Consider the following 25,654-nt stretch of genomic DNA (forward strand, 5'->3'; position numbering starts at 1 on the left):
AAGTTACATGTATACATTACACTCTTTTTTTTTAATCTAAAGCCGTTTCTGCTAAAACTTGAAGAGAAAAGCAGCATTTCAATTTACTTTTGTTCTCAATACAGTCACCATTAAAAAATGGAAAACTTAGTTTTCCCTAAGCACATGCAGGGGGCTTCCCAGGTGACTCAACGCCAAGCAGGAGATGCTGGTTCCATCCCTGGGTTGGGAAGATCCCTGGAGAACGAAATGGCAACCCACTCCAGTACTCTTGCCTGGGGAATCCCATGGACAGAGGAGCCTGAGGGCTACGGTCCACGGGGTCGCAAAGAGTCGGACACGACTGAGCGACTAAACAGCAACGGCAACACGTGTACAGATCATTGTTGTTGCAAAAAAAGTCACTCTCTTTTCCTAGGTCTAAATGTTTAGGGAAACTTGCTAGTATATCCACTCCCTCCTTTTTTTCACCAGAATTTCCTGCTTCAATGGGAATGTTTAGGAAGAGCACGAGGAGCTAGATGTTTTCACATGAGACTTTAATAATACTGTACTTTGTATTTACATGCTATATCGTCTCGGTACGTCATAGCTCATTATTGTTTCAAATTTAGAAACCAGTATATGAAAGCACAAGTTTTAGAAGCAGCTCTCCCCTGCCCGACAGCAAGTTATTCATGCCAGGATTGGAACTCAATTACTGACACATGTTTGTAGTCCTACAACTTTCAAAGATCATTTTCATAACATAAAATGAAGTGTTCAGTAAGTAGGACATATCAATTGTCAAACATTCAGTTTATTCAAAATAATGTTAAGAACCATGGCGCTTTAATCATACAAATAACTATATTAAACCCCATGTGTGCTCAGTCACTTCAGTCGTGTCCAACTCTTTGGGACCCCATGGACTATAGCCTGCCAGGCTCCTCTGTCCTTGGGATTCTTCAGGCAAGAATACTGGAGTGGGTTGACATTTCCTTCTCCAGGGATCTTCCTGACCCAGGGATCGAACCTGTGTGTACTGCGTCTCCTGCACTGCAGGTGAATTCTTTACCACTGAGCTATCAGGGAAGCCCCATTAAACCTCATAGGCCTCCATTAATACAAATATAGATTAAAGATGTCATTCAATTAAAATTAATATTTAATATAGATTCATAAGTGTATATACATATATAATCTAATTAGCTCCACAAAGTGGAATGTATTTCAATCAAAAAGTCAGCACACGTGTTAGCACACTTAAAAATGTGAACTACTGCTTTAAAAAATTTTCACCAACATGCAGTAATTCCAAAGGGCACAAATGCCGCTGGTCAGATTGCTATGTATGCTATCAAGTGTCTCCTCACTGGAATAAAAGCATCCACTGTCTGCTGATTTACTCGGGAACTAAGGTATCCAGTTCTCTAAGCAGTGCTCACTGTTGTTTTAATTCCAGCATCTTGAACACTCATATGTTGGGGAGATTCTGTAAGATCTGTCTCCAGGAAGCACAGGCTACCATGTGGGCATCATAAGGAATATTAGCAAGTGACTGAGTCAGCTTCTTGATTATTGTTTTCAAACACTGATGGGCAGCATTCAAATCTCTGTCAAACTGCTGTCCTTCAGTTTGTACAGCCAAATGACTGCAGATGTTTCTAAACTCAACACTGTCCTGAAGTGAAGAGCAAACACAAACAAGCAATTAGGTTACAGAGGACAGTTTTCACTCCCATCTTTTCTGATAACAGAATCTCAATTTTCTTCTCAGAGCATCATTTTCCTCCATTCTCAGCCCACATAGTTTGACCAAAGCTAACCCTACTCCACAACTCCAGGGGCAAGGTCAATCAGAGCACATCATCCCTCAGCCACTTCGATTGACCAGGGATGGGCAGATGACCTAAGATGGATCAGCAAGCCACAGGCCCAGGAGATTGCTCAACTGGGAAAGAGAATTTCTATTTAACTGGAGCTGTTGGAAAACATCTTGCTACCATAAGGACAGAATTCAAATGAAAGTAAAGCCAACACATTAAAAAAAAAAAGTAGAAACAAGAGATTAAAAGGGACTGACTTCAATTACATTTTCTGAGCATGTCAATCTATCTGTGCTTGGACAATAAATCCCAGGATTTTTTAGCTATCTGAATCAATAAATATTTCTTTCTACTTAAGCCATTTGGAGTTGAATTTCTCATGTGTGCTAAGTTGCTTTAGTCATGTCCAACTCTTTGCAACTCTCTGGACTGTAGCCTGCCAGGCTCCTCTGTCCATGGGATTCTCCAGGCAAGAATACTGGAGTGAATTTCTCTTATTTGTTCTTAAAAGAGCTTTGATGAATACACAGATAGACTCTGTTCCTTTTATTCCACAATTACTATCTTCAAGATTCCAAAAACAGGATTTGGTATTTAATGAACATGGTCCCAAGAAATATTTGATGCAAATCTAGAAAGAGTTCACAAGTAGTTTTAAAGAATGAACTAATTAAATAGATCTTTAATTTTCAAATATTTCACATTCTAAAATCCATTGCATGTAAACGGTACACGGAAATTATTCCCCATCAGAGATAATGTTGACTATATGTTTTATTTTAAATACAGTTGACTCAAACAGCACAAGATTGAACTGCACAGATACATTTATATGCAGATTTTTTCCAATAAATATGAACTACAGTACTAGAGGTTCAGACAGTAAAAGTCTGCCTGTAATGCAGGAGACCCACATTCGACCCTGGGTCAGAAAGGGCCTCTGGAGAAGGGAATGGCTACCCACTCTAGTATTCTTGCCTGGAGAATTCCATGGACAGAGAAGCCTGGCAGGCCACAGTCCATGGGGTTGCCATGGCTGAGCGACTAACACTTTCACACTATCCATAGTTAGTTGAACCCATGGATTTGGAACCCTGGAGCTGGAGGGCCAGCTATAAAATTATACACAGATTTCTGACTGCTTGGAGGGCGAGCACCTCTAACCCTATCCTTCAAGACTCAAATGTACATGAAAATGACTCCGCCCAGACTTCTGGTTCTGTCACTTGGCACATACAGTTTCCCTATACGGTCTTGCTACTAAATTCTAAGCAGTAGAACAAACATCCTTTCTGAGCTTGCAAGGGAGTAATGGAAACTTCCAAGGGCCAATTATAAAAGAAAGGCAAATTACTTTAGCTGCGTGCCAATACCTATCAAGAAGAGAAAGTTGGTTTCTCTTGAGCTGGGTTTGGGGTAGAAGGTAAAGTTGTCCTTATGAATGTGCAACGGCAGACCTGTACATACAGTAGTTCCCGTTTGGAGTTGCCCTCTATACCATATACATGTTCGTAGAGCACTCATGCCAAGAAGTTAATTTAAAAATTGGAACTGGTCTGAAATATCCATGGACACACGGCAAAAGCAAACAAAAGCCTATTCCACAGAAACCTGTTCACAACCCATGCCCCACAATAGTACTGCCAGAAAATCTATTGAAGACAAACTTAAAATATGAAATTTAAAGTACAGTCCACCCTGATATAGTATATATAATGCAGGGCAGAATTAGACTCCAAGAATTTCAGGTATAAATTACAAAATATATGTATCACGGTTAAAGATATAAAAGAAAAAAGTCAGAAAAAACTCCCAAGAAAAAACAAGGTTGAAAAAGAAACTAATCCCACTTCTGGAAATGACAACTATCACGACAAATTAAAAAACTCAATGGGAAACACATTAATAAACACAGCTGAGGAGAAGATTAGTAAAGTGGATGATAAGTTTGAGAAAATTATCCAGAATACAAAATAAAGACTTGGGAAATATGAGAAGTTAACTGACATAGACGACAGAATGACAAAGTATGACAAATACATTTTCAGGAGAGAGAAGAAAGAACGAGAGAGAAGCAGTGGTCAAAGAGAATAATGGATAAAAATTATTCCAAATTGATTCAAAATGTGAATCCTAAGATTCGGGAAACAAAACAAGCTTTGAGCAGAAAAAGGTAAATGAGATGCAAATCTAAACTCATTAAGGTAAAACTGCTCTTAAAAGCAACCATATAGGAAAAAGATGGCACTCAGTCTGGATAACCAAACAGCTAAGTTCCAGCCAACTTCTAAGCCACAACAATTGAAGATAACAAATTCTTCAAATAACTGTCCACCAAGATTTTTTTTTTAATTCCACTGAACTACCATTTAAATCTCAAGGCAAAATAAACGTGCATTCATTTCAAAGCACAAAAGGAATTATCACAGTAGACATTCACTGTCAGGTCTTCTTAAAGATAGAATTCAGAAAGAGGAAATTCAGAGAAAGAGATGTAAGACGCAACAGTGAACAAAGAAACTTACAAACACAGCATAAATCTAAAGATTTGGTTAATCAAAACAAAAATTTTAACAACTTGGGTTTCACGAAAGCAAGACGGTTGTAAAACACTGAGGTGCAGTCCCATGTAGGATGCGGTGGCGTTCTAAGGCATTGCATCATTGAAGACGAAAGTGGCAAAGGTGATCAATTTTAGGCTTGTTAAGTATGCCTGTGAGAAATGTAAGGATCATTGTTAAAAGGAGAGAAATACGAGGCCAGAAAAGTGGTGCCACGCAGGATGGAGCAGTAGTGTTCAGATGCCCCTTTCCAGACCGAGTAAAGCATCCCAGGCTTTGAGGCCCCTTTCCTGTGGCTGCAGCAGACTTCGACCATGTCCAGAAGATAACAGTGCTGGAGTTTCTGTCCATGGGAAACCTTCTGTGGTATACAAATGTTTTTCAAGTATAGAAATAGTACATAATATTTCAGAGTCAGCAGAGGGAAAAGATATATCGAAACTTTATTGATCCTACTGATAGAAGGTAAAAACGGAGAAATAAAGGATTCAAACATAAAGCAAGATGAATAGAAACTAAAATGTGGCACAAATAAACCTATCTACAAAATAGAAGCAGACTCAGACGTAGGGAAGAGACTCATGGCTGCCAGGGTTGTGGGCGGCAGGGTAGAATGATGGTCTGGGGGTTTGGGGTAGGTAGACGCAAACCATTATATATAGGATGGATAAACAACAAGGTCCTACTGTAGAGCTCAGGGAACTGCATTCAACATCCTGTGATAAACCATAATGGAAAAGAATATAGAAAAGAATGTATGTATGTGTAAAATGGAGTCGTTTTGCTGTACAGCAGAGATTGGAGCAACACAGCAAATCACCTATACTCCAAATGAAAAAGCACCAAATAAGTCACTTTTTGAAATACAGTGGTTCCCAGGTTGGATATTCAAATTTTATCTGAATGCTACAAGCAAAACATTTAAAACTAAAAACATCCAAGATTGAAAATAAAGGGATACTAAATATATATCAAGCAAAGTAAAAATAAATCCGGAAAAATCATTTTTAGGGATAAAATAAACTGCAACATGGACTATTGCCCAAGAAGACAGTTTTGTACTTGTGTGTGTCTAATATGATAACCTCACCTTACACTCAATCCACAGACATAAAGACTAATTTTAACTCATCTTTCTCAGAAACTGATCAGACAACAGGACAATCAGCCTAGAGAGAAAAGACTGAAAATCTTTTCTAATCATAAGCTTGGTCTAATGGAGACAAGCAAATATATGTTATTCTCAAACATCTATGGATTACTTATGAAAGATGAAAGTGAAAGTCGCTCAGTTGTGTCCGACTCTTTGAGACCCCATGGACTATACAGTCCATGGAATTCTCCAGGCCAGAAGACTGGGGTGGGTGAAAGTGAAGTCGCTCAGTCGTGCCCAGCTCTTTGCGACCCCATGGATAGTAGCCTGCTTCAAGCTCCTCCATCCATGGGATTTTCAGGGCAAGAGTACTGGAGTGGGTTGCCATTTCCTTCTCCAGGGAATCTTCCCAACCCAGGGATCGAACCCAGGTCTCTCACATTGTAGACAGATGCTTTACCATCTGAGCCACCATCTGAGCTACTGGAGTGGGTAGCCTTTCTCTTCTCCAAGGGATCTTCCCAATCCAGGAATTGAACCAGGGTTTCCTGCATTGCAGGCAGATTCTTTACCAACTGAGCTATGAGAGAAGCCCTATGACTTTATGGTAATGCCACAAAAAAAAATCTCAATTAATATCAAAGGTTATATCATTCAAATCAGAAAGGAAAAAAATGAGAAACCAATAATATAGATAACCTTCCCCAAACAAGTATGACTTAAAAATCCACTTCTAAATAACTCATGGGTCAGTGAAAAAAATAATTGAAACTTTAAAATGCTCTATTTGTTGTTGTTCTTCAGTTGCTAAGTCCTGTCCAATTCTTTGCAACCCCATGCACTTCAGCATGCCAGGCTTCCCTGTCCTTCACTGTCTCCCAGAGTCTTGCACAAACTCACGTGCATTGAGTCGGTGATGCCAACCAACCATCTCATCCTCTGTTGCCCACTTCTCCTCTTGCCCTCAATTTTTCCCAGCATCAGAGTCTTTTCCATTGAATTGGCTCTTCACATCGATGGCCAAAATATTGAAGCTTCAGCATCAATCTTTCCAATGAATATTCAGGGTTGATTTCCTTTAGGATTGACTGGTTTGATCTCCTTGCTGTCCAAGGGACTCTCAGGAGTCTTCTCCAGCACCACAGTTCAAAACATCAAGTCTTGGGCCTTCAGCCTCCTTTATAGTTCTGCTCTCACATCTGTACATGATTACTGGAAAAACCATAGTTTTGACTAGATGGACCTTTGTTGGTAAAGTGATGTCTCTGTTTCTTAATGTGCAATCTAGGTTGGTCATAGCTTTTCTTCCAAGGAGCAAGTGTCTTCTAATTTCATGGCTGCAGTCACCATCCGCAGTGATTTTGGAGCCAAAGAAAATAGTCTGTCACTGTTTCCATTGTTTCCCCATTTATTTGTCATGAAGTGATGGGACCAAATGCCATGATCTTAGTTTCTTGAATGTTGAGTGTTAAGCCAGCTTTTTCACTCTGCTCTTTCACCTTCATCAAGAGGCAGTTTAGTTCCTCATTGCTTCCTGCCATTATAGTGGTATCATCTGCGTATCTGAGGTTGTTGATATTTCTTCTGGCAATCTTGATTCCAGCTTGTGAGTCATCTAGCCCAGCAATTAGCGTGATGTACTCTACATAAAAGTTAAATAAGCAGGTTGATAATATATAGCCTTGATTTACTCCTTTTCATACTGAACAATTATGGAAATAACATATTACAATTTGTGGGATGTAGCTCTGATGATAAAAGCATAGACTTAAATGCTTACAGAAGTAAAGAATAACCACTTAACCAATGAAAATCCATGAGCTATGCATTCAAGGCAATAACTTAAGAGAAACAGATAATGAAAAAAAAAAAAAAAACCTAAAAGTTGAACAAAGTTTGACAAGGAGCTAGTTTTTTTTTTTTTCCCCCTAATTCTGTGTGAAAAGGGAAGCTATTCTTCTCCCTAATAAAAACTCTTTCTGTTGGGTGAGAAGAACCTGGGTTTCTGGCAAAGTGTTTACTAGAAAACATTCTCCAAGAAACAAAACAAACGTCCATTCATTCCATTCAGCAGACAACAGCAGCAGGACTCCGTGTGGGCTAACACAGCATAGTCACCTTCAGGAGTATTCACAGGTTACCACCCTTCTAGAATGCTTTTCTCCTTAAAGCATTCTTGTTTCCCTGCCTTTGTGTGTTGCTTATTTATTTTCTGCTCAGAAGGTATTAAGGGGCCCTGTAGATAATCTGTCCCACAGGTTTTGGAGTAACCTATATTGCTGGAGCATGTTGCTTGGAAATGAGAAAGCAGAGGGAAAAAATGACTCTGGACTGCTTTCCCAAGATCCACATCAAGGGAAATTGTCCAGTTGCTTTATAGAAGTAATCCAACTCTAAGTACAAAGTGGAAGGATCAAAGACAACGTGCAAAAGGAAATTTAAAATAAAAGGAACCACCAAAATGTGTGCTGACGTGTGCCTATTACCCAGTCTGCAAAGGCATTCATCACCCAGAGAAGATTAAAATGCCTTTAAAAACATATTTGTAGGCTGAAAATCTGAAGCCAATTTCACATTTACTGTAAAGAATCAAAGAAGGCATCTTTAGGGAAAATTATACATACAATAAAATTCCACTGCTGAGCTATACTGGTCCCTGAGGCCCTAGGTAAACTTCAGATCTCTGGCGAGCTTTGCAAAGTCTCTTTATTTTACTATTTTAGTACAGTATTTCCATTTAATCCTTTCTCAAATATATTAACAGTCAAAGAAAACAAATTAATAGGAATAGGCTTTCCATGGGACTCTTAAGCCAAGGAAGGGAAAAATAAAACAGGTGGTTGCTTCCCTTCCTTTCTGGAAGGTCTGAAGGCCAACTATGGATCCAACAACCATGACCTCCAACCCAACCTCTCCTGCAGAAGGCAGGGGCACCAGTGACAGCCTTAAAGACACAGCATATAAAATGGCACATGGGTTTTCAGTAGAAACTCACATGATCAATATCGGTGATGATTTCACTTATGGTGCTTTCCACTCAATGACAGAAGGCATCCTCCCAGCAGCTTTTATTTAGCAAGTCCCAGATGCTTCCAGAAATGATGTAATATCCTACATGGTGCTTTGAGCGCTTTGCCAGAATTAGAACACGATGGTGGCTGAGCAATCAAAAAGCAGGTTTTGGAACGTCTAAAGCCTTGTGTAATCTCAGATTTTGGATATGAAATGTATTGATTGCTACAGTGGTCCAAATCGATGGCCAGCACTTAAATTTTAAAATGAGTTGAGATAATCTCTCATGACTCAACTAATCTACTGGGACAATGGCCTCAGTCTGTTTGCCTGTTAATAAATCTGTTAAATTTATTTCAAATGTGTACCTAGCCTCTAATACATGACTTATTACTACACTGGATAAAAGACAATAAGACATGGCACTTGACCTCTAAAGAGCTTATAACTTAGTAGAAGGAATCACACACATACGGCATATCTCCCAGTGTCCAATGAAATGTGATGAGTGAGGGATATGGTAAAAAAAAAACAAAAAAACATAAAAACCCAGTCCTACAGAAGAACAGACATTTATAGACTCATGATCTAAACATTGTACACAGTTCATTCTGTGGAGAAATGCTTTCAATAGCATACCTGATGTATGATTGCCCAAAATTTGCAAGATGCGCAAGACGAAAAAGCTATGAAGATTGTCTGAACAAAAATGTGAATGTACTTAACACTACCCTTAAAACAGTAAATTTCGCTTTGTTTTTTTTTTTCTTCCTACTACAATTAAAAAAAAAAATAGTGGTTGAGACTATCAGGTTACTGCCAGCCTTTGTAGAAGGGAGTGGAAATTTGGATGAGGTATCAGCGAAACGGTAGGTAAGAAGGACTGCACAGTTGCTATAAGAGAGATGGTGTTGGGGAAAGCAGTATTTGACTCATAGAGGAAAGAGATGGCCCAGAATTAGAATGAATGATACTGTTACTGAAAGGTGTGTGGTCTGGCTGCTTACTGCTCAAAAGCCAATAAACAGGCCAGACTGGTGGGAAGGAAAGTCTGCTTTATTTCAGAGGCCGGCAACTGGGGTGGGGAGGGTGGCAGACATCTGGAAGGTCGACTCCCCCTCCGCCACCCCTCCGCATTGGCAACCAGCGTGCAGCTTTTATAGATAGAAGTGGGGAGGGGGCTACATGCAGGAACAGCACAGTCAGCTCTGACAGTCATCTTCAAATTGGTCATCAGGGGTCTGACCAGCATTATGTTGGTTTTCTAGGTACAGTTATTCTTCAGTTCCAGGGTCCACTTGTTCCCATTTTTTGCAGTCAGTTCTCGGAATTGTGGCAGCTCATGTCCTGAGTACAGTCTAGTCATCATGTAGTTAACTTGTCCACCTCGTGTTTTAGTATCTATGAGACAGCTCACAGGATATGGCTCAGAATATTATCTATAGCCCTTGAGAAAGAACTAAAGGTCCTTGACTATTGTTAATAACTACATTATTATCATTTAGTCTCCTTTGACTCTTTTTTCTTTTCTTTTTTTTGACTCTTTTTTCTTTGTTTCCATGTTTCTCATTTCTCTGATTAAATTTATTCTTTGACTAAAATTTTCCATAGACAAAAGGCAAACATAGGTCAGGGGCCGGTGGGGGGTGGAGGCAAGGACCGTAGTGTCCTGCTCAGTTTCAATAGCAGCGAAAACCTGGAGCCAAGTCGGGCCTGGGACTGGGAGGAGATCAGTCTGAAAAAACAACAGAGCATCATGTTACCTATTCAGAATAAGCTGGTGCAGAAAGCCTTGAATGCCAGTCAAGTCCCTGGAACTTCTGAGCATGGCAAACCAGCATTTGAAGAACACTGGTCAAGCCTATGAGCCTGAGCACCTATTAGGCGCCAGGCTCCAAGTGAGGCTCCTTATACACCATATTTCACTCAGCCCTCACAATCATCCAGGAATTAGAGATGAAAAGAAATGCTGCTTGGAGAAATTAAATGACATCCCTAAATCACACAGCAAGTAAGTGGCAGAGCTGAAATTTACCTCTCTCTCAAAACTCAAGTGTTCATCAAAGACTCACCCCACATCAGAGCCTGGGCCAGATGCCAGGGCGACAGAGAGCAGAGCTCGCCATCCAGTGCTGGAGACGGACCAGTGAATGGGAGGGACAGAGCTGCAGATGCCACTGTGGGGTGAACAGGGACACCGTGGAAGCCAGCTAAGAGCACCCAACTAGCTTTAAGGGAGGAACAAAAATGTCTCCTTGTGAACTGTTACATGTTTCTTTTCTGGCTATATTCATGCTGTTTTTCTTAAGGTTAACTAAGCGTTACGAAGCTCAAATTGGCGGTGCTCATATCCAAACTGAAGACTGTCCCGTTGGTCCTGCCCTCTTCTCTGCAACATATTTGAGACGGCTTGGTTATCTGGAAAGGATTCAAGGCATGGAAGCTTCCACGGCCCATGTAAAGCCAACTCCTAGCTAATCAGAGACCTCCTGGCCAGAGCTCTCCCTTCCTCTGCTCTGTTCTCTCCCACCCAGTGTCAGGGAGGTCTCTTACAAAATCCACCCCACGTGTGCTTCTCTGCATCATACACTGTGTTTATTAAGAATGCACACGTCTGGAACCTTTGAACAACTGAAAATGCACCTGCAAAGTCCAGAAAGGAAAGAAAAGCTAAGCTCCTTTTTAGCTTTTTACTGAAAATAAACACTCCCATCAAAACCAAAGGCTTGAAAGCAAAAAGAATCTGGCAACAGGAGTCAGTTTCAAAGCTTGTTTTCTGAAACCAACACCAATGGATAATAAAGTCAAAAATAAAAAATGACTTTATAGGTTCTATAATACAGATAACTTTTAAACAATACACAAAGGTTTTTTTACCCCCCCCACCACATCACCTTCAAAATCATGTCTAGATCTTCATAAACTATAAATCAATTCATATTCCCTTCACCTCTGGCTTTAAGATAAGTTGGTTCTTTCCAAAACAGTCCTGTCTTGAGCTACTTGCTCTTATAATGGTCTCCACAAGCTTGTTTCTTCTCACATTCTCCCTCCCACTCTCCCCAATGCCTAGCATCTTCTGCAAAGAGTATTAATGAAAGAGCTTCTCCCCAGCTCTCTGTGATAAGGCCTGACCTTAGTGAACTTTGGCCTGGACAGCCGACCACTCTCCACTAAAGCTGCCCAGGGGCTGGCCCTACAGGGGAACACGGACCCCTCCCCTGGACCCATCAGAGTACTCCACATTGGATACGCATGTAAAATGGGACTGTCGTTTCTCTATTTTAGAGGGATGTTATGAAAACCACACTATCAGGAACAGTATACTACAAATTGCCCCAGCTGCTCCTCGTTCATTGGTATCTGGCTTTAAACCACAAATTCACAGGGCCCAGAACAGTCACCAGTTGCCTAAACTCAAGGTCAATCTCAAGTAGATACGAACTGCGTATTAATAAAACACCCAATGAAGAACCACGGTATCTGCCAGTCACCATAAAAAGTCTATCGTCCACAGGAAATTAAACATTTTTACTTGTGGTGTACCCAGTGTAAACGCTCACAAGTGACTATGGTTCCTTATGCATTTGCTTTGGGTACAGTACCATTTTCATTAGGAAAGTCCAGTGAAAAGCACTTTGTGATGGATACAAGCACTCGATTCAAGTGTGCTCACAAGGCAAACCCCAAAATCGTAAAATGAAGCACAGCCGCATTTCCACACGACATTACACATTTAAGTATTTAGTTTTGTTTTAGGGCCATCTTGCAATATCTTTCCCCAAATGTTGATTTCGGAAAGATTTTACATCCTGGTTTTCACATCATTCACCTTATAAGGAAAGACAAAGCCACAACGAAGCTACTTCTAGGGCTGCTACTGAGCCTTTCCTGACATAGACATGCAATTTTGTCCCAAATAAAGAGCACTGCCCTGGCCATGGCTACTAATAATATAACCATGAGAATTTACTTATTCAATTGGAATATTAGAAATTTGTAAAGACGCCATTCTCAAATTTGCAGAAACTGGCTTTATTAACCAATATTTACAGGGGAAAAAAGCATTCATCATCAATGTCTTCCTCTGAGTAACTCAATATTCACACAGAATTTGCAAAGAGCCTTAGCAATTACTGTGAAGCCAAAGCCAACGGTTTTACAACCACTATTCTTGCTCTGTGGAATGAGAAAACCAGCTCAAACCACTGAACGTGATGAAATTATTGGTACCAGAATTAGTTGAATTCATAGGCAAGTTGAGCTCATAGGCAAGTGAGCAAAGGCAGGCAGGGAAGTTTTTCTGCCTCCAAAAGCTGGCATCAACCATAGTTTCCATGAAATTTGCTTCAGAACAGAACTCTTGGAAACCATAAATGTCTTCAACTATCAAAGGAAGATAGACAAAACTCAATTAGAGTGATTTCATGATTGGCTGAGTTAACGGTCTCTATGGGCTGGTCACTTTTAGCAGTTTTTAAAATCCTAGACTGGCTTCCTTCTGGTGCTCCACACATTTCTATGCTCCCTTTGGATGGACAGTATTAAAGCCTCTTTGCTAGTATTACTAGTTTGATAATGATTTCCCATACTTCTCTGGGCTTTCTGTCACTATGTAAGGTAACCATGAGAACTTCCCTAGTGGCTCAGTGGTAAAGAATCCTTCTGCAATGCAGGAAACACAGGTTCGATCCCTGGTCTGGGAAGATCCCCTGGAGAAGGAAACGGCAGCCTGCTCTAGTATTCTCTCCTGGAGAATCCTACAGACAGAGGAGCCTGGTGGGCTACAGTCCATGGGGTTCCAAAGAGTCAGACACGACTTAGTGACCAAAGAACAACAAAGGTGACCGTGATTTTAGGAGACACAAGTCATTCAGTGTTATGGACTGAACTGTATTTCACCAAAATTCATGTGTTGAAAAACTAACTTGCAGTTTGACTCTATTCAGAGATAAGATCTTTAGGAAGATAATTAAAGTTAAACTAGGCCATACCCCTTCTCCAGTAGGATTAGTGTCCTTACAAGGATAGGAAGAGACATACGAGATATCTTGCCCTGCGCCCAGAGGAAAGACCACACGACGACACAGTGAGAAGGTGGCCGTGTACAAGCCAGGAAGAGAAACGTCCCTGAAACCAAACTTGCTCTTAAACTTCCCAACCTCCAGAACAGTGAGAAAATAAATGGCTATAGTTTAAGCCACCCAGTCTGTGGCATTTTGTTATGGCAACCCAAGCCATAAGATACTTAGTTACAGCCTTAGATACCAACTAAGATACTTAGTTACAGCCTGACTGTTGTGACCCAAGCTGTGTGCAGATGCACGGCAGGTACGACCATGCCCTCTCAACTGTGCACACTCATGTACTTGATTTCTGTGTGATGTTCACCACACCCCCATGAGCTAGCACTGTGAAAAGAAAGTGAGAGTGAAGTCGCTCAGTCATGTCCAGCTCTTTGCGACCCCACGGACTGCCTACCAGGCTCCTCCATCCATGGGATTTTCCAGGCAAGAATACTGGAGTGGGTTGCCATTTCCTTCTTCAGGAGATCTTCCTGACCCAGGGATTGAAGCCGGGTCTCTCGAATTGCAGGCACACACTTCATCATCTGAGCCACCAGGGAAGTCCAGCACTGTGACTGGTATCAATCGAAAGAGTCAGACAAAGCCACGTTTGAATCATGGGCTACCACTTCTTGAGCAAAGCTCTAAATTCCTCTGAGCCTCAGTTTCCTCCCATAGTAAATTTTTTTTTCCATAGTAAATTTTTATTAAACTGGTTAACTCCATCTTCTCCACCAAATTTAACAAGACTCAGTTTTGTTAAGCATTTTTTCATCCACCATGAAAAGACTCACTTCATGTTTTGTTTTGTTTTTTCACATGAGTTTGATGATTTCTTCCCTGGTCTCTCAGCAGTAAAGAATCCACCTGCCAACGCAGGAGATGTAGGTTCGCTCCCTGGATCGGGAGAATCCCCCCAGAGGAGGAAATGGCAACCCACTCCAGTATTCTTGCCTGGAGAATCCCATGGACAGAGGAGCCTGTTGGACTATACAGTCCATGGGGTTGCAAAGAGTTGGACATGACTTAGTGACTAAACAACAACAACAAAATACTCAAAAGGAATATGAAGTGCTGGCTTCTCTAAGAAAAGAGTAAACTACTATAAGGATATGTATTATTATTGTGGTGCGGGTTTCTCTCCTTTCATGCCTGGAAATTTCAGTCCCTTAATTCTGGTGGTTTGATAGGCGAGTCACCCGGTGGTCACACCTCTCAGTCAGTCATTGGCCATGGACTAATGCTGACCTCTGGAAAGTCACTTCCTAGAAATGTCTTTGGGTCATTCTAACTGTTTTTGTCAACAACCTCAGAAAAGTAAATACAGAGTTTATAAGTCAGATCCATCAATATCAAGAATGAAATACAATAATCAATAGTCAATAAAGACTACTAAAGAAGATTGAGGCATCAGTCTGTCAATAATAACACTAGTAAAAGTTCAAAAGTATTGCAGTTTACCATGAGCAGCCAGTAGCTAAGACTTTATATGCATTATCTCAATAACCTTTATAGGTCAAATACCACTGTTCCCACTTTACAGGTGAGGAGACTGAAGCACAAGAAGGCTAAATGACTTGGCCAAGAGTCTACAGCAGGAAGCAGCAGAGCAGATCTGAAATGCTCCATGGGACCAGATCACTGTGCTGTTCATCCTCCTCCTCTCTGTGGCAAGTAACACTGTGGGATGGATCTGATGTTGGGGAAATTTCCACACACTTTTAAGTGACACACAAGTGTTGTTTCCTTTAGCACAAATCCTCCTGAAGCCATTCTGGTGTACAGAATCAACCTGCATGGTCTTAATTTAAAAATATAGAAGACAGGCATCCAAATCACTTGAGTCAACACTAGTAATGATGATGCCAAGTCTGTATAACCAGCCCCCCCGGAAAGACAGACTGCTATGTCCTTGAGTCTAAGTGCTTTGTAATCGTTACCCTACAATCCAAACTGAGATACCGCCTTCTCTCCTAACAATAAACCAAGCAAGATGCTAGCCAGGAGACAAATCATCCAGAGAAACCACTTCTCTCTCTTCTGAAAGCACTGGCTGTTCTCAGGAGCCCTGAAACTCATTATTCCCCTGAATGTGAACAGCAGAGTCCAGTTTGCAAGCAAGTTGAGATCCCTTGTTCCTAATGAGGACTCTGGATGCCTCTAAAAACACTGGCAGCATGAACCCAGAAGTCTGCATGTTTGCTTGCGATGGAGAAGAAAGGGACCAGGACTCCAGGGGTTGGGTGAGTGAGGGAAGATTTGAGCATATTTATGGATCAAGAGAACTGGCAGAGGGAATGCATTGGAAAATACAAGGTGAGAGGAGAGAATTGAAAGAAAAAACTCCAGGGGTAGAGGAAAGATTTGCTCCAGCACTTAAGAGAAAGAATTTATTTGGGGGGTGGGCAAGGGTGGAAACCACACAGTTTTTCTTTATTAGAGGCAAAAAAGAAGATAATTGGAAATGAAATCTTTTAGGTAAAATGAAAGATATTTGTGTCAGATGGCCTCAATTTTCTCAGAAAAGGAGTGAGAGGGCTGGGGTTTGGATGAAGAAAGTTTGCAGAGAATAGAAAATGTTTAGGACAAAAAGTCAAGTAGAGAGGGTTAAAAGGATTACCAAGTAGAAGTGGCAGCTGTGTTAACCTCAAGTGGCATGAGCTGTAGTCCAGAGCAGAGGGCGGCCTTGCTGTTAAGCTGGGTCAGGTCCTCCGACAATGGTTTCTGGCCTGACCTTGCCTCTGTGATTTATCAGGGTCCTCACTTCAGTCATTTCAACAGCTGCCTTTTTGCCTGCAAGATAATCCAAGGTCCTCAGCGTGACCCAAAGGCCTTTTGCATCTGACCCCTAACTCTCCAGCAACCTTTTTTTTTTTTTGCCTTCTGCCATACTGAACTAATTTTAGTTCCCCCAAAGCCCTAGGTCTTTTCATTGCTTCTGGGCCTGAAACCCCACAGCTCCTCAGAAATGTTTTTTCCCTTTAATGCTTGGAGAGTAAACATTCTTTAAAAAAAAAAAAAAAAATGGTTACCTCCTCCAAGAAGCCTTCCTGGATCACCTAATGTAAAACTGATCACTCAGCTTTTCCTTTTGTCAACCCACCTGTGCCCTGTATAGGTTCCTGGCATGACAGAGTACTTCATGTTTCATTAATTCTAAGATGCATGTTTTTTCACATTTCAAAAATCTCTGAAGTGAGGATATGTCTTATATTTGATAGTGTGTCGCAGTTTAATTGGTAGGGTTTTTATTATTATTATTGTTATTTCTCAGTGGTACCAAAAAGGTGCATCTTACCTCAAGAGCATTGGTGAAATGCAGCTTCGTTTTTAAAAACTTTTTAGAATGAAGCAGTGATTTGCATATGGAGGTGATCTCGTTTTCCCTCCCAGCACACACACTTCAGCAATATTTGGTTCTGTCCACTGGTGGGGAGGGTATGCTGCTGGCATCTACTGGGTAGAGGCAGAGAATGCCCAGGACACCCCTCCTCCACCCCCATACACGCATACAAAGAATCATCCTGTCCAAAACGTTAGCAGTGTGAAAGTTGAGAAACCCTAGTCTAGGGTGACAATATTTATTCGGGTATATGCTATGCTTTATTATATTTGATTTTAAATCAATCTTCTAAGAGTATAAAGTTCAACCTAATGTATATCAATGTTTTCCAAACGTTGGCATGTAGAGCAAGAACATCAACTCTTGAAAAATGCCCTTTCTTCATCACCCCTCCCCTATGTCCCTCCACTAGACTCCCCAGAGAATGAATGAAGCAATATTAGGGATCAAAACTGGAAGGCCAGAGGGTCTAAAAGAGATCTGTGACCTTAAACAAATTAGGAGAGTTAACAGCAAGGCCAAGACTGGATTCCAGACCCCTAGATTTCCCCGTTCCCACGCAGCCTGGGAGGCAGGCCGCTCTGCTCTCTGCCTAAGTTGGCTAACACAGTTTGGTACCTTAAGAGGAAACCTGTGCCCTTCAAATATGAGCAGCGCGACTTAGCAGGAGTTTAGCCTGAGTATTCACGCTTCAACACCCAGCACCCACGCCACTCTGGTGCTACTTTATGAGAATTTAGGTTGACTCTGTAAGGCCCCCTGAGCAATTGGATTTATGCAAAAATAACTGCGATTCGTAAGTGTGAAGGAACTTCAAATACATGTAGGTGATTTCGTCATACAAACGGCAGAGGGAACGGAATACGTGTATTTGAGGCTGTAGGGGAGCGGTTATTAATTTGGAAAGAGAGCAGGAGGAGCCGTCCTCCACTGCACGTGTGAAAAGGGCCTCGAACTGGAGCTGGAAGCTGATTCATGTGAGCGAGGGAGGCGTCCCAGAGGAAGGTTTTGGCAAAGCCTTTCGGTGTCTCCGTGCTGCAGTCAGGTGGGCCCCGATTGCCCACTCCCCCGAGCACCACCTTCCTCCTTCCCACTCCGAGGGCTGGATCACTGAGGGAGGCTCCACTCTGGATCCTGTGGCCCAGCCTCGTGTCCGCCAATCCCCTCTCCACCCTGCGCCGCCGCAGGGGGATGGATGCCGGAAGCCAGGCTCACCTTCAGGCGGATAGGGAAGGACCGCTCCTGCTGGAGGGGGCCCAGGAGCCTCTGTCTGCTCCACTCTGACCAGCTCCGAGGGCCAGCGCGCTGCACGTCGCCATCCGAGCCAGAGTGCAGGGCCCGCGGCCCCCGGGGAAGGGCAGCAGTTCCGCGCCCCCTTCGGCACCTCGCACAGCTTCCACCTCGGCGGAGCTCGCCTGCGTCCTCGGACCCCAGATTCCTGATCCCCCGGCTCCCGCCCTCCTCTTCGCGCCCTCTCCTGGGCCCTGCCAGCCCTGGGCCTGAACAACACGCTGGGGCGGTGGGCACGTGGTCTAGGTCATGCGGGCTCCCGGGGGCGCCCGGACGGTCCCCCGAGCCCTACTCCTGCTGCAGCAGCTGAAGGGTGTGCAGAGCCACCATCTGATGGCCGGTGGAAGCCTCTAAGGGCGCGGGGCAGGCCCTCGCCTCTGCCGCCTGCTCGTTGCGCTCCACCCGGGCAGGTGCAGCCGCGAGCGATGGAGGCGGGGGCGCGTGGGGTCGCTAGGGTCATTTTCCCAGCCCGCCGCTCCTCCGCCTCCCGGCCTCTCGGCCTGTGGGGCCGGCCCCACCTCGCGCCCGAGGTCAGCGACCCGCGCTGGCCCCAGCATTCGGTTCGAGTCCTAATGGGCTTGTTCTGACTCGAGACTGCCTGAAGTCCTGCTCCCCACCACCGTGCACTTGAAAACCGGCCAGATGCTGCGCGCTGGTTCCGCCTCCTCTCCAGGGCTTGGCTGGGACAACCTGCCGTTTTATGCGGAGGCATCTATCCAGGCATATCCTGCCCCCGTCTCCTTTGAAGAAGGCCTACCTGAGATCCTTTTGGGGCTGGGATTGGGGTGCACGAGTTAAAGACCCACCAGGAAACGAAAAGTGTGCAGGACCAGAGAAAAGCTCACGAAACCAAGACGGTGCGTGATCCCCCTCCCGCTCTTTCACAACCCTAGGGGAATTTTCAGGGACTTCGTGGAGTGGCCTTCAAGGCCCCTATCCCCAAACACAGAAGAAAGGGACTGTGTATCTTCTCAGGCCCCTTGTGCTGGGAGGGCCTGACTGCCAAGGGCAAAGTTGCCTCAGGGCGCAGCCAGGCCTGCTCGCATAGCAACTGGGGAAGCAAGGGCTTGGCACTGCCTAGATGAGGAGCCTCAATGTTTTTTTGTGAAACTCCCGAAGGACTTAGGCAGCAGAGTTTGAAGCTAAATCCTTTTACCAGCCATGAACCCGGGACAGCTGTACAAATAGTTGCTGGTTTTAATTAAACCTAACTTCAGCTACTTCCTTGACTTAGGAAAAAGGACTGGCAAATTTATGCTTTGATAAATTGGAAACTATTGGTGTGTGATTACACTTAAAAAAAAAAAAAGACATTTGAAGGGACTGGTAGGGAAGACTGTCGCAGAGCAGAGTGGTTTCCACTCTTTTCTTGCATGGGAAACAGTTTAGAATCTAAATTTTAGATAACCCCACAACCAAGTAAAATGGGACAAGGGTGCAGGCTCATGGTAGACAAGTAGACCCTAGCAGACCCAAAGGATGGGGTTTCATTCTTCCTTTAGAAGGGAAAGTCCATCTTTGAGGCTGTGAAGTAAGATCCGGGGAGGCCCTTGTATGGGAAAGTTTCTCCAGGGAGTCCATTAGTCTAGAAGTGTGGTCATCAGAGATACAGGGAGGGATTGGGGGTCCTTGAAGGTCTCTTTAACTCTGGGATAATATGACCCCATATAATCCTCCCAGCTCTCCAGTGAAGGTTCCTTCTCATTCTCAGTATTTTCTTCGCCTATGAAAACAAATCTGAATGCCAAGGTAAAGAAAACCTTTCTTAAACAAAAACAAGTATGTTCACGCTAATTATAACTCAGTGAAAATGCATGTCTGTGCATTGACAGAGAGGAAATTACTTTAGAGGGAGGTAAATAGTTTAAAATTGATTAGATTCTCTTGAAGTTACTTAAGTTCACAATGAAAAAGAGAGAAATTCTTCTTTATGTTTTTTGTTTTTTTTTTTAATCCTCTAACATTGAACTACATTAGTTCCCAGAGACTAACTGGGAATAGCAAAAACTAACCCCTAATTTTCACAGAGCATGTCAGGTCTCCAGGGGTGCTCCTCTTTCCAGATACGCAAGAAATCCCACTGTTCCACTATCAAATGACTGACCGTGAAAGCTTCTTGACAGATGGAATTCCAGCCAACTGCAGAATTGAAATCACCCAGTGGAGACTGACCTGAGGCCCCACCGTTCAAGATACCAGGCTGACTCTGAGAGCCATAACACCAACTGAACTGCCAGAGCTAAGAGAGATGGGGCCAGAAAACCATGGGCCTGGCATAGGATGATACATGAGGCTTCATGAGCTGCCGATGTTTTCCGGTATCCATTAGAGAGCACTGGATTATCTAGAAATTCAAAGCTTTGTCTGTCTTTGGAAAGGAAAAGGCCATGACACCTTTTCCTTTGCCATGACCTTGAAATGGCTGATGATATGAGGCCCCAACTGAGGAAAAGGATCCATAAACTATTGAGGTGAGTCCATAGCAGAGCAGATCTACCTTTGATCTAAAACACTTCCAAAGTTATATATGCTGGGCTACCAGACCAGGTAACTAATTACACAGTCCCTACTCACTGTTCAAACAAGTTAAGGCCACTGGACAATAAAAGTCACATCCAAAAGGATGAAGGACTGGACACCTGGTATTTTTGCTTCACAGCATCTACTTCACTGTTTTATATAAGCCATACCCTAATTTCCCAGTGGCTAGTCTTTCTCCTCTAGGTTCAGTCCATGTCATCAGGTGGGATGAACCCATTCCATACAAGTGGGCTGGAGCATCTAGGCGGAGGCCAATCACACATCAGTCCAAGTCCCCACTGTGAATGGTCCGGACTGGGCACATGACGTGACAGGAGCCAGTGACGGTATCATTTAGAATGCTTTTAGCTGAATGTACCACATGAGAGAGAGTAATGAAACTAGAATAAAGTCCAGGCCAAACGATGAAACAGCAAAAAAGATGAATCCCCCTGCAACAAGAAAGCTCCATATAAAATAGTTTAATCCATAAGTTACTGTCTCAGATCACAAGTCTTAAGATAGGATGGCTCCAGGGTTGAGTAATCTTCGTGTCAGATATCCAGGGGTCCTCCTCTTTCCCGAAACTCTGGAAATCCAGCTTTATGAGGCTGGCACTCCTAATATCAAGTGGCTGACTGCAGTGACCCCTTGCGGATGTGAAGCCAAGATGTAATTTGTGGAGCTTCTGCAGCCATCTTATGAGTCTGAGGAGAGAGTCTGCCTGTGAATGAGCAACACTAAAGAGAGCAAAGTCAAGAGATCTGGAGAGAGAGACTTGTGGTCTTATAACACCATCTGAGCCCCATATTGTGCTGCATAAGAAGAGAGGCCCATCTCTGAGCTTTTCAGTTAATTGTTGTGTTGCTCAGTCATGTCCAACTCTTTGCAAACCCATGGACTGCAAAACACCAGACTTCCCTGTCCTTTACCATCTACTGGAACTTCCTCAGACTTTTGTCCATTGAGCCAGTGATACCATCCAACAATCTCAACCACTGTCATCCCCTTCTCCTCCTGCCTTCAATCTTGCCCAGCATCAGGGTCTTTTTTAATGAGTTGTCTCTTCGCATCAGGTAGCCAAAGTATTAGAGCTTCAGCTTCAGCATTAGCCCTTCCAGTGAATATTCAGTCCTTTAGGATGGACTGGTTGGGTCTCCTTACAGTCCGAGGAACTCTCAAGAGTCTTCTCCAATGCCACAGTTTAAAAGCATTAATTCTTTGGCACTCAGCCTTCTTTATGGTCCAACTCACACATCCATATATGATTACTGGAAAAACCTTGGCTTTGACTATAGGGACCTCTGTCGGCAAAGTAATGTCTCTGCTTTTTAATATCTGTGCTGTCTAGATTTGTCATAGCTTTTCTCCCAAGGAGCAAGTGTCTTTTAATTTCATGGGAGGCTTCCCAGGTGGCACTAGTGGTAAAAAAAAAAAAAAAAAGGCCCTCCTGCCAATGCAGGAGACATAAGAGACATGGGTTCAATCTCTGGGTTGGGAAGATCCCCTGGAGAAGGGCATGGCAACGCACTCCAGTATTCTTGCCTGGAAAATCCCATGGACAGAGGAGCCTGGCGGGCTATAGTCCATGGGGTGGCACAGAGTCCGACATGATTGAAACGACTTAGCAGCGGGGGGCGGGGGTGGGGGAGGAGATGGGAAGAAGTAATGTTTAATTAGATTGCAGCTACATGCCCCAGCACTTTTTTTTCAGTTATACAAACCACTGAAATCTCTTTTTGCTTTAATTTGCTTTAGATTGAGTTTACTGCCTCTTGCAGCAGAAAGTCACAACTGAAGCAAACTGCTTGAACTATATTATGGAGTGATCCTAGGATCCAGTGTTTCTTGGGCAAAACCCTGCTAAAAGCTCCCTCCATCCATTTCCAGCAATGCTGATTCATTTACCTCATCTCTCTAGTACCTCAACAGTTGTGGGAAAAGATAATCTGAACAACTCTGGTCGTTCCTAAAGACTGACAAGAGCATTGGAAAATGACTAGTGGAGATACTTATGACTCACGATAATGTGGGATGGAAAAGGGAACAGAATAGAAAAACTCAGTGAAGTAATAAGCATTTTTCTACCCATTAATAGACAAGGTCAAGGGTTGTTAGGTAAATGAGTATTCTGATGCTTATTTTATTACAAAGGTTCTTTTTCCACATGAACAACAGATATGATCCCTTATGTGGAACTATGAGGAAGCCAGGCACAGTGAGAACAGAAGGGAGCTGGAAGAAGGTGCAGCTATGTGGAGCCTTTCTCAAAGGCCTTGGCAGAGCCCAGATACATCTGAGCCCTCCTTATATACTTTGGCAGTTTTCTCCAAAAGGGATCCAAGAAAATTCCAGAAATGGGGCCGTTAACCTTCAACACACTCCAGTGGAGTTCATATGTGGGGGCAAAACAAAACATGTCCAAAAGAGACCAAAGAGTTATTATTCTTGAATGAAAATCATGATTGAGGAGAAACAGATGCTTTAGCGATATACCAAGATATGAAAATGTACTATAAAAGAGAAAACAATGGAACTAGGGAAAAAATGGAAGCCCAAAGAAGAAAGAGCAAAAAAGATCAAATTCCCTTTTTAAACACACAATTGTAATGTTTGAATATGCCAAGTCATAAAAATGCACATGCGATTCTAACTTTGGCCTAAACATTTGATTTTCAAAAAAAAATGCAGTCCTGCCACGAAACCTCTGAGTTGCCAAAAACAATTGTTTACACAGGGCAATGTGTTTTCAGGACGTCTTATATGTGCTACCTGCCCAGGCCCTGTTAAGCTGGTGAAACTAAGTGAAGCTTAGTAAAACTAAGTGTAGAAAAATAGGGAAGTCTAGCAAAAGGAGGGAAAAGAGAAGTCAAAAATGTTGAACCCCACCTGCTTGTGCTGACATAATCTGATATGAAATTCACCTCCTCAATATAGAAAACACAGAATGCCATTCCTTCTGGACACATACATCGTTTTACTTGGTTCTGTCTTAATAAGTTTATGTCCAGGAAGAATTTCTTGATGTTGGCAAAAAATAAATTCAAAAGTGGATTTTAAAAGGGTCAATATAACTTTTCTTAATTCTTGTGCTTTCAATAGATGGTTTCCTGCTTAAGGGTGAGAGGACGATCATGGATTTTCCTGCTGCTTGCACCTGATTCCAACAAGACCACCCTGCTGTGCTTTCCTCTGTATTTCTGATTATAAGATGTCACCCCTGAAGAATATCCTTTCTCTTTGTGGGAAGAATTAAAACGTGCTTTAGTTCCTGAACTATTGGCTTGGCCAAAAAGTTCATTTGGGTTTTTCTGTAAGATGTAATGGAAAAACTCAAACAGACTTTTTGGCCAACCCAATATTTCAATTATATGTGTAGATGTGACTTGTAATACTGAAACTGGGGGAGAAATAGTAATAACTGAGAAGGGATAAACATGGGGAGTGCTTAAATCGGACTAAATTCTAGGTTCTTTTTTTAATTCCAGATTCTTTCATCTTAATGGAAAAAAAATGTCACCACCCTCATCATTCTTCATGATCACCCTTATTTTCAAGCTCTGGTAGTACCCTTTTAATGCAATGAGGGGGAAAATGCTTGACTTGAATTGATATATTTTTAAAAATTTAATCTTCCCTATCCCTTTCCTTACGTTCATCCTCATACCCTTATGCATTTTTTCTCTAAAAAATTATCTACTCCAATGTCTTTTCTGTCAGGCTTCATGGTTGAACAGACACTGGGGTTTTAGCCACCCTCTCCTTTTCTCCTCTCTTCTTTCTATTTTTCCAGTGATCCCTTTCCTATAGTAATTGTAATTAAAAGGGGGACGGAGAGAGGGGATTCGGAGCCCCATGGTTTTTTGTTAGTTTTCTCTACAAGATCACTATGCCTGTGTTTCCATGAAGTCAAAACTTCATACTGGGAGATTCAATTTGGTCTCCAACTCTTTTTTTCAGTCTCCAGCTCTTAAACCCTGGGTGCAGCAAGGGAGAACTAAATCCAGTTTAGAGAGCTGGATTAGTGCCTTCCCACACTGGCTGTCTGTGCTAGGAAAACAAGAGAGGCCAACAGAGCTGCTTGCTTTGTTTGGTTATTTTAATCATTTTGTTTCAAAGTATTATTGAGAATGGTCTGAAAAGTTGAAATCAGGTAAAAATCACTTAAAAATAAAGACCTGCTGACCATGATTGAAATGACCCATATTTTTCCTTGGAGGAAAAAGATAAAATACTTTTAAGATGTATGTTTACATAAAAATATGACATTACATCTTTTAGTGTAAAGACTGTTTTTCAATTCTTATCATATGGTTCTCTGACTGCTCCCTGTTAATTAGCAAGTGGGCTCTTATAGATGCTAATCTGAACATAAAGTTCAAATATTCCATAGAAGTGATCAAATTTCCAAGTATTTGTCCAAAAAAAACTACATGTAAATTTTATTTGGTCTGTGCTTCCCATTTGAAAATTGAAACCGCATTCAATAGGATCCTTAATGCCCTATTCATATATCTAAGCTTCCTCAGAAGCTTAAATTGTAGGCTTTGATGCCTCTTTCTTAGATAATGGTAGATAATTTGTTAAAGAAACATTAAAGGAATTCTTAATGTCCTACTCTTTAGCTAAGAATAAAATCTAAAATGTTAGGTGAATATTATTTTAATACACAATTCTGTTTAACAATGCCTTATTTTTTTTTTTAAGTTTAATGACTGTTATTCCAAAGCCAGGGTAAAATATAAAATACCTATAATGGGCAAGAAGTATACCTTGAAATCTCTCTGTTCTTGTTGTTGTTGCTCAGTCGCTTAGTCGTGTCTGACTCTTTGCGACCCCATGGACTGCAGCACGCCAGGCTTCTCTATCCTTCACTGTCTCCCGGAGTTTGCTCAGCCTCATGTCCATTGAGTCGATGATGCCATCCAAGCATTTCATACTCTGTCACCCCGTTCTCCTCCTGCCCTCAATCTTTCCCAGCA

At 42.4% G+C, this 25,654-nt stretch overlaps 1 protein-coding gene across 1 annotated transcript; it reads right to left on the reverse strand.

Moving 5' to 3' along the window:
• Nucleotides 1–1,303: 1,303 nt before the first annotated feature.
• On the reverse strand, nucleotides 1,304–24,331 carry DLEU7 (deleted in lymphocytic leukemia 7). The gene is given in 6 exon segments (XM_070800602.1): nucleotides 1,304–1,642; nucleotides 18,078–18,125; nucleotides 18,127–18,157; nucleotides 18,159–18,286; nucleotides 18,288–18,602; nucleotides 24,326–24,331. Coding segments are annotated over 6 exon segments (735 nt in total). The 3' UTR covers nucleotides 1,304–1,435.
• Between the last annotated feature and the right edge of the window lie 1,323 nt (nucleotides 24,332–25,654).

Source organism: Bos indicus, chromosome 12, assembly GCF_029378745.1.
Source record: "Bos indicus isolate NIAB-ARS_2022 breed Sahiwal x Tharparkar chromosome 12, NIAB-ARS_B.indTharparkar_mat_pri_1.0, whole genome shotgun sequence".
Classification (NCBI taxonomy): Eukaryota; Metazoa; Chordata; class Mammalia; order Artiodactyla; family Bovidae; genus Bos; species Bos indicus.